This window comes from Neofelis nebulosa, chromosome 12 (assembly GCF_028018385.1).
Source record: "Neofelis nebulosa isolate mNeoNeb1 chromosome 12, mNeoNeb1.pri, whole genome shotgun sequence".
In the NCBI taxonomy this organism is placed as follows: domain Eukaryota; kingdom Metazoa; phylum Chordata; class Mammalia; order Carnivora; family Felidae; genus Neofelis; species Neofelis nebulosa.
The window spans coordinates 48707730-48717409 of NC_080793.1; the positions used below are offsets into that span (position 1 = coordinate 48707730).

The 9680-nt window shown below is 45.8% G+C and overlaps 1 protein-coding gene across 1 annotated transcript; it reads left to right on the forward strand.

Annotated features, from left to right (window-relative positions):
• Positions 1-2895: 2895 nt before the first annotated feature.
• On the forward strand, positions 2896-9448 carry LOC131491830 (cyclin-dependent kinase 4 inhibitor B-like; the record flags this gene model as incomplete). Its single annotated transcript, XM_058695223.1, has 3 exons — positions 2896-3210; positions 6755-7061; positions 9237-9448. Coding segments are annotated over 3 exons (636 nt in total), but the record flags the coding sequence as incomplete, so codon positions are not given.
• Positions 9449-9680: the final 232 nt, after the last annotated feature.

The following is a 9680-nucleotide window of genomic DNA, read 5'->3' on the forward strand; positions in this document are numbered from 1 at the left end:
TTTATTTTATTTTATTTTATTTTATTTTATTTTATTTTATTTTATTTTATTTTATTTTCCTTTTATTTATTTTTGAGAGAGAGAGCAAGTAGGGAAAAGGCAGAAAGAGAGGGGGACACAGAATCCAAAGCAGGCTCCACGCTCTGAGCTGTCAGCACAGAGCCCGATGCGGGGCTCGAAGCCACAAACCGTGAGATCATGACCTGAGCTGAAGTCAGACACTTAACCAACTGAGCCTCCCAGGCGCCCCGCATACTTTATTTTTTGAGGAGAGGGTCTATAGCCTTCAACAGATTCTCAAAGGCCTGCTTCCCCTGTGCCAAGATTAAGAAGCATTTTTTTTTTTTGGTGATGGAAGCTAATTTTGATACTGGTGTAACAGCCAGATACATTATAAGGGAAATCTGTTCCTCATTCCCATTACCACGACTACTATTTTCCCCTTCCCTATCATACAATACCTTCAGTCACATTAAAAGAATTTTATGTCCTTTTTTTGTTTTGTTTTTTAGAACTTTATGTTCTTAGCCACAGTTTGAATTTTCCACACCAATATTACTGAGATAATTGATAGGTGCCTAGAAGAAAATATAGAAAGCACAGTAATGCATTTTTATAACAGATTTTAACATTCCATAAGTGTTTTAACTGGCATCATTTTATTTGTTTAAGTAATCTCTAAGCCCAATGTGGGACTCAAACTCATGACCCAGAGATCAATACTCACATACTCTACTGTCTGAACCAGCCAGATGCTCCTTAATTGGCGTTCATATTTTGCCTGAGCTAACAGAGAGTATTCTGGAGCTTCAGGAAAAGTCACCTACGGATTGAAACATAAGTAGAGCTGGATTATCTATTAGGGATATTAAGCATGTGCTTCAAGGCATCAGCAAAGCCTGAGCAATCTTTTAAAAATAATATCTATTGCAAAATATATTAGCCACAGGAAAAAGTAACAACCACAGGTAAAATGAGAACCTCACTGGATTTTCTTTTGCTTGCTATATTCTCAGTTGTTTAGCTGTTTATTAAATTTGTGGGTGGTGGAGGGTATCCATTATCTTTTCAGTGAGTGAGGTCTGCTTGGCCTTCCCTTTTATATAATATTGATAATTCTATCCAAAGCATTTTATTCTCTGTGCCTCACAACAAGATTGTAAAAGAATCCTCAAAATGGAAAATTTAAGAGCTAAGGTATTATTAGCTTAAGATGTGCTGCACTGTTCTAAATGCTTATATGTTCAGCAATTCATTTAAAACTCACAACAGCCTTATGAAGTAGGGACTACTCTTAGCCTCCCATTTATAACTAGGATAATTGTAAGGTTTTTTTTTTTTTTTCCTAGTAGGAAGGAGGGGCGGGGGCGGGAGAGGAGCGGCCCCAGGACATTGCGTGACCCTGGTCTCACTAAGCAACTCTGCTTCTAGAGCTCTGAGCACTTTTTAAGGTCTAGGAGTAATTATTTATTTAGAACAGAGTCTAGCAGCCCAATGATTCCCTTGCCAGTTTCCTATCTGCTTGTTGGCAGAAATCTCCATCATCCCTATTAAATAGACCTCATCTTCTCGGAGCCAACCCTTATTCAAGGCACTAGTACCGGGCATTGCACAAGTCTTGGAAAAAAGGATTTGCTGTCGACATCCATTTTACACGTGTTATGTAGTGAGGACAGGCTGCTGGCCCGGCGGCCGACTCTCCGAAATGAATGTTTGAGCTAGGATTTCTGGCATAATGGGCCCAGCACGCAAAAACCAGGTGTTGAGGGGCGCCTGGGTGGCGCAGTTGGTTAAGCGTCCGACTTCAGCCAGGTCACGATCTCACGGTCCGTGAGTTCGAGCCCCGCATCAGGCTCTGGGCTGATGGCTCGGAGCCTGGAGCCTGTTTCCGATTCTGTGTCTCCCTCTCTCTCTCTGCCCCTCCCCCGTTCATGCTCTGTCTCTCTGTCCCAAAAATAAATAAAAAACGTTGAAAAAAAAAATTTAAAGGGGCGCCTGGGTGGCGCAGTCGGTTAAGCGTCCGACTTCAGCCAGGTCACGATCTCGCAGTCTGTGAGTTCGAGCCCCGCGTCAGGCTCTGGGCTGATGGCTCGGAGCCTGGAGCCTGTTTCCGATTCTGTGTCTTCCTCTCTCTCTGCCCCTCCCCCGTTCATGCTCTGTCTCTCTCTGTCCCAAAAATAAATAAAAAATGTTGAAAAAAAAAATTAAAAAAAAAAAAAAAAACCAGGTGTTGAGTGGTGAAGGGGGAAGAGTCATCTAAAACTAGGAAGCCTGGGGAGGGGGCCGGATACAGTTAAACCGGGTCCGACTAGGCTAGGGTCATGATCTCACAGTTCGTGGGTTCGAGCCTCCTTCGGATTCTGTATCTCCCTCTTTCTCTGCCCCTCCCCCCTCAAAAATAAACAAACGTTTTTTTAAACTTAAAAAAAATTAAAGTAGGTAAGCCACGCAGTGCTACCAGTGATACCAATGCTGGGCAGGGCTCCTACTGCCAGAAGAGTTAGATGTTTCTTCTGATTAAAAGAGGAAGCAGTACTTTGCCTAAGACATCAAACACCCTGGTTCGAACTTGGCAGTTAGGAATCCTGTGCGGCTTTCAAATGCGAGGTGGTAGTACAGGGGAGGAAGGGAAACAGGGGAGAAGTACCGCTTTAATCGCGGGAACTCGCTCGGAGACCGCGTGCCTCCGCTGGGGGCGGGGGGAGTGCAGCACGGAGAGGAGGGCGGGCGGGGGACGCGGTGGGGGGGGGTAGCAGGGGAGGAGCCCCGGGCTCCCTCTCCCCCAGGGCCGCGTCCCGCTCCTAGCGCCCGTCCCCCCGGCCAGCCGCAGACCCCTTGACAGCAGAGGCCCCGCGCGGGGCGACTCCACCGGGTGTCACATTCGCAGCGAGTTAAGGGCGGACGGCGCTCCCCGGGAGAGAGACTCCTGCAGGAGGAGGGGAAGGGCAGAGTCTGGGGGCCGCTTCCGCCGGCCGGGGAGGAGAGAGGAGGGGCGGGCTGATCACGAGAGGCCGGGGCGGGCCGCTGGCGACCGACAGCCCCAGAAGAAGGGAGGGAACGGGACAGCGAGCGCTGGAGAGCAGCATGGAGCCCTTGGCCGACAGGCTCGCGACCGCGGCTGCACGGGGTCGGGCCGAAGAGGTGCGGGCGCTGCTCGCGGCCGGGGCGCAGCCCAATGCGCCGAACCGCCTGGGTCGGAACCCGATTCAGGTGGGTGAGCCGGCCTGCCAGCCGCGGGAGAAGGGGGTGGCGGGCGCCTTTGGAGCACAAGGTTTGCAAGAGAGTTGGTACCGGTGAGCGTTGCGATTCTCGGGTAAGGGGAGACTTCCTGGTGAGTTCTCTGGTGGAGTTTGGAGAGGGAGCCCACCCCTCGTCCAAGTCCTGGGGGCTTAGGAAGCCGCGGGAGGAATGAGGAGACCTTTGGGGTGCAGATCTGTATAATGTGGGGAAGATCCGGGCGGGGGGAGCCTATTTGTGTTAATATAGTCCGAGGTATGTTCTTTATCAGATATACAGTTACGAACGCTTGGGGGTAAAAGCAAGATTTTTAAGAAATGTAAGGTTTGTTGGGCCCACTTAGCTCGGAATTCACAGACACCTGAAGGGAGCTGACCATCTTCCTTGCTGGGGGGGGGGGGGGGGGTTGCAGTGGAAACCTTCTGCTGTTTTTGTTGAATAAATATCAGCTGAAATTATTCAGAAGCAACTATATATTGTGTTTATTTTTTATTTTAACCGAATAAAGAAAATATATGCTTGTTGTAAGAATTTAGAAAATACAGACATATATGAAGAAAAACGTTAGTGTGACCTTGCCTGAAATGTTGTCAATTTAGTTACTCTTTTGCGGGTATCTCCTATTTTGTTATTTTTAACTTTATTTGTTATAGATTAACTTATTTGGGACAGAGTTTTAAATTCCTCATTGTTCAAAAAGGTTGTTTCTCCCCTTCTCCAGTTTGGGGGGGGGGGGTGGGGCGGGGGGAAGAGGTATTTGTCGTTTTTGTTTGCCTTCACTAACTTCCTAAATCCAGGCTAAAACAAAACGAAACAAAACAAAAAAACTATTTCTTCCTGGCAGTCACCCACCCTAGTTTTATTTCCAGTGTCGACAGTGATTTCTAATTCTGAAAAATAAATGTATATGAAAGAAAGGTTCGCACAAACTCCAGCGAAACGAGACAAAGGAAAGTAACTGTACTTGCAATTTCACAGATTTCATGAGTCCATCTTCCTTTCTTGAAACTATGCTACGTCGAACAAATTTTACACATTTTAAAATACAGATATAAAAATAGGGGCGCCTGGGAGGCTCAGTCGGTTAAGCCTCCTCTCGATTTTGGCTCAGGTCATAATCTCAGAGCTCTTGAGTTGAGCCCTGCATCCGGAGCCTGGACCCTACTTCCAATTCTGTGTCTCCCTCTCTCTCTGCCCCTACCCCGTGCTCTCTCTCTCTCTCTCTCTCTCTCTCAAAAATAAATAACGTTAAAAATCTTTTAATAAAAATAAAATAAAATACAGATATGAAAGTAAAACCAAAATGCCTTAAAATTTGAGATTATTTGGGATTTGTAGTGTGGAGAGATTTTGAGAGTAGAGAGGTTTTGTGATAGAAGAAAAGCATGAGTCCTTTAAAAATAATGCATGCATGATTCCTAATTTGATATCTCAAAAATTTTACCTGAAAACTGAATTGGCCTTGAAGTTCTGGAATATGTTAGAAGAGACTTCATTTGTTCAAATACAAAAAGAAAAAAATAATTGGATAGTTAGTTTTAGCAATTTTTTAAATAGGGAGGCTAAAAACATAGAGAAAAGGGGGCATGATTTTGGTTTAGAACCCTAACCAAACTTGTGTTTAATATAAAACTATTTAGTTTATAGAAAATTTTAACTACTTCATGGAACTCCATGTCTTATCAAATGGATTTAACACTCTACAAATATTCATTAATTGATTCTTTTTCTTTTTGCTTTGGATTGCTATTTAGATTTAAATATTTAAATGTTAGGTTTCCTTTCATACTTTAACATGATGAAAACACTTAAAAGCAATTAAATGATGAAGCACTTCATTGGATAAACAGAACGTTTCATCTGTTATATTTTCACTTGCGTCATATGCAGACATGGAGGTTGATGTCTTCTAAGAACAGGTTTTAGACATGTGTTTCCTAGCTCTGGCACTTGCACTAGAGCCCCCAAAAGATTCTGGCATACTTGGGTGTGGCCCCGTTGTTCTGGTAGTTGACCCTATAATCTATTAGAAGTCTTGTGTAAATAAGCAGTTAACAGTGTGAGAGCTTTTCCAGTTTTTCTTCTAAAAACAGTGCATTGTTCTAATGCACTGCAAGGTTTTTTTTTTTTTTTCTTTTTGTAGCTGTAATTTGATTCACTTACATATTCTCTCTTTTTCCAAATCAGTTTCACTTTCTCTAGGACAAGAATCAACCACCACACTAGAACTTATTATGGTTCCTTGGTCTAGAGAAATTAAATAATTCATGTTTAATACACAATGTAACTAAAAATAAGTAATTCCTCCTTATAAGTCACTGTTGTCTAGCTAATATAATCAAATAATGGTTACCCTAAAAAATAATTATCTATCACTGCCATCCACTATGCAACACTCAAATTATAAGGTTGCTGTGATTGTGGATACTATTTAAAAATTCCTCTTTGGTGATGACTTTGTTTCAAAGATGATTTATGAAGCAAATGACGGGAGCACCTCCTATTTAATGAACTCTCAGAGTGTAAACTTGGAAAGTTGCTTAGTTTCCTATTTCTGCTGTAACAAATTGCCACAAATTTAGTGGCTCAAACTAACATAAATTTATTATCTTCTAATTCTGGATATCTAAATGGATATCTAGATATCTAGATATCTAAAATGGATCCATAGGGCTGCATTCCTTTTGGAAGTTCCAGGGGAGAATCTGTTTCCTTGCCTTTTGCAACTTCTAATGACCATCAACATTCCTTGGCTCATGGCCCCTGCATCTTTTCTCTGACCTCCATTCTTAGATCTTTTCTCTGTGACCTTCTTTAAAGGAAACTTATGATTACCTTGGGCCCATCCTGGCAATCCAGGTTAATCTCCCTCAAGATTCTTAACTTAATCACATCTGAAGTCTCTTGCCATGTCAGGTAATATATTCACAGCTTTCAAGTGGACATCTTTGGGAGGCATTATTTAGCTTATCACAGGAAGGAATTTGGGGGCTGGTTAGGCAAGCCTCATTTTATACTTAAAGAAAGTGAATTTCAATATTCCGGGAGGCTTAAGTATAGATTAAAAGTTTTATAAGAATTAAAGGTTAGTTGTTTTCATTTTAGCTTTTTAACGATTATCTGTACTTGGATATACAGCAGAAAAGCATATAAAATCTCTGGGCCTTATATAACTGTACCAAAACGAGGGGGGAAATACAAGAGATCAGGCTGTTGTTAAGCCAGTTTTGTCCCTCACCATTTTGCTGTTGTCTGTGCATCTGGCAGTGTTGTGTGTGTGGCTGGAAACCCACAGAAGTTTGGAGAATATAATGGAATTCAATGTGTACAGAAGATGGAATGAGTATACTGGAGAACTAGCTAAGAGAGTTGGTAACTGAATGCAAATAGAGAGTAACTAGACACCAGTTGCTTGTACCGGAGTCTGCGCGGGGAGGAGGCTTCACAAAGAGTTTCTCTAAATGAATCTTGCCCCTTCCACCTGTCACCGCCCTGACCACTCTGCTCTCTCCGGCAGGTCATGATGATGGGCAGCGCCCGCGTGGCCGAGCTGCTGCTGCTCCACGGCGCGGACCCCAACTGCGCGGATCCCGCCACCCTCACCCGACCTGTGCACGACGCCGCCCGGGAGGGGTTCCTGGACACGCTGGTGGTGCTGCACCGAGCCGGGGCGCGGCTGGATGTGCGCGATGCGTGGGGCCGCCTGCCCGTGGACCTGGCTGAGGAGCGGGGCCACCGCGACATAGTCCGGTACCTGCGTGCAGCCACGGGGGGCACCGGAAGTGGTAGCCACACCAGTACAGACGGTGCAGAAGGTGTCGCAGGTGAGGTGGAAGATTTGACTTGGACCCCGAAGAGCTTCAGCATTCCACTGCACTCCTTTTTCAGAAAAGAAAGCTGGCGCCGGGAGAGCAGGATCTTGGGTCCCTTGTCAGCTCTCACACTGCCATCCTGTATAACAACCCCAAGAGTCCAGTCTCGCTGCCTGGCCAGGGCTATGGACAGGCAATAGCCTAGAAGGATTTCTGCACTTTAAAACCCATCCCATAAACCGTGCCCCTATCCTCCGCCCCAAATACTCACCCTCCCCACAGCTCAAGGACTTGACTAAGGAGCATTGATGACTCAGGAGGCTAGAGGTCTAGTAGCCCCAGTTCCTCCAAACTAGCTGGCAACCGCATCCATTCAACTGCTCTGTGTCCACATTAGCATGGGTAGCTGGACCAGCCCTGCTATTTCTACAACCATTTGCACGTGGCATCATCTGACAGAAATCTATCACTCCCAGCTCTATTGCAAAATTCAACTAAATCTGACCCTCAGCTCTGTGAGGTGTTGTTTTCCAGAGCTGTCCAAGGGAGAGAGACCTCTCCAACCCTGGCAGTCTGCATACGGGGATTTGCTGCATTCTCTGAGAAACAGAGACCCTCTCTTAAGCTTTTCTTTCTCAAGCCTTTTTTTCTTTGTGAGAGAGATCACTGAGAGGGAGATGGCTATATGGTCCACCTTGCCTTCTCCTACAACCACAAGCCTTCTCTCGTGGCCCTGTTTCTCCACCTCCACTCCAGCCTGCCTGAAGTACCAATTTTCCTGATTTTTTTTTCCTGAAGGGAGAACCATTATATATACATGACATTAACACGATTATTTAAGGTAAACCATGACTTTGAAGATACTGAGATCTACTCTATTTTGGCTCAGAATTGGGGCACTAGGCCCTCTGGGCCTTAGGGGGACCTAGGAGGACAGAGAGGAGAGGCTCCCTCTGGGTCCTAGACCGGTGATGCAGCGAGTGATGTGCCTTTGACAAGAAGCAAGAAGATCTCTTTTAGCCTGCCCACCCTCTCCTCCCATTGAAGCTTGTATCCGGACACGGACACAGCGTAGGACGAGGGTCCAATCATAGGGCTGCTGAGCGGCCCGAAGAGAAGGATTAGGTGATTGAATCGAGTCACAAATACATATTGTAACCCTTTATAAGCAAAACTAAGAGATTTGACCAAGCACCCAAGTCCCTCCCTCTCTCCCTGCCTCCCTTCTCTTTATCCTACTACACGACCTCCATTTTAGATGGGGCACAAAAATGAACGAGACAAAACAGGAGACTTGCCCTCATAGAGCTTATATTCTGGGAAACAGACTTTAAACAATATATTTTCAGAGTTAGTTTGTAAAACCAATTTAGTTGTAAATAGGGAGACAGGATTAGAGTGCTCAGGGAGCCTGATGAGAAGAGATTAGCCACTGGAGGCAGAGACACATTCAAGTCGCAAAGACTGTGGCAGGAATGAATGTGGCGGGTTAGGAGGACAGAAAGGTGGGCACTGGAGCGCGCACACAAGGAGATCAGGGAGGAGGGCAAAGGCCAGATAATGTACCAGCTTGTAGGTCAAAGAAAGGATGTTGGGTCGAAACGTGGATTTTGAGAAACTTTAGGATGCCATTAGTGGGTTTGGGAGAGGGAGCCTAGGGAGAAAGATGACAGGGCTGGAACTGAAGTTTCTAGATTGCCCAGCCGCTCCTAAGCCTCAGATGCCCTCTGCTTACCCGTGTTCGCCGAATAGCCTGCAGACGCGCCAAGAGCGAGGCGGTATTTTCACGCCCTGCGCTAGGCGCTGTGCAAGGCACGGCCGCAGCACGCGTTATATACCGGGATTTTCCCGTTGCAAGCCTGCGAGGCGGAGTGACCGCGCGCTCTCTGCCCTCGCCTGGCGGGCCCGGAGCTGCTGGCGAGCCCGAGCAGCCAGCCGCGCAGTGGACGCGATGCGATATCAGAGAGGCTGAGGAATGCACCTGCTGGCAGGGTCTAGCCTTGGTGGACAGACCCTGTGCCGAGGGTTGGTGGATATTGAGAGGAGGTGTACATGCCAGGGAAGCCGTTTGAGAATCTTGTCCATAAATGTCTGAATACTAGGTGGGAGATTACGAGAGAGGAGGGATCGGTCGCGCATTCTTGACTTCTGGTTTCTAATGTCTTTTTCTCTTTCTACCGCCTGCAGACAGCCGGACTTAAAGAATCATTGAGATCTGAAGACCCCTCAATATGGCTTTGATCTTCCGTCACCCAAGAGAAATAACCCCATCCCACCCAGCTCTTCCCTGCTTTCTTAGTTGCCATATATCAAATAGCGCTTTTTAAATCTGCCTTCCCCTTCCCCTAAATTTACATTTGTATTTCCATTTATACATTGTTATAAAAGCTAAAAAGCAACACTGTTTCTGCCTTTTTATTACTGGGTTAGAGTTTTCTGGAGCAAGTTCTTAGGCCCTGAAAACACATCTATGTGGGCACTTCCTCTTTCCAGCCTGGCACCTCAAAGGGCACTGTTGTTTTTACAGACACTTGTGAACTAAAGATACCAAACTTAAACGGGTTACATGGCCTTTCCTGTGTCCAGCAGCCATTAAGTGGCAGTGCCAAAGCTCACTTTTTAAAAAGTGTT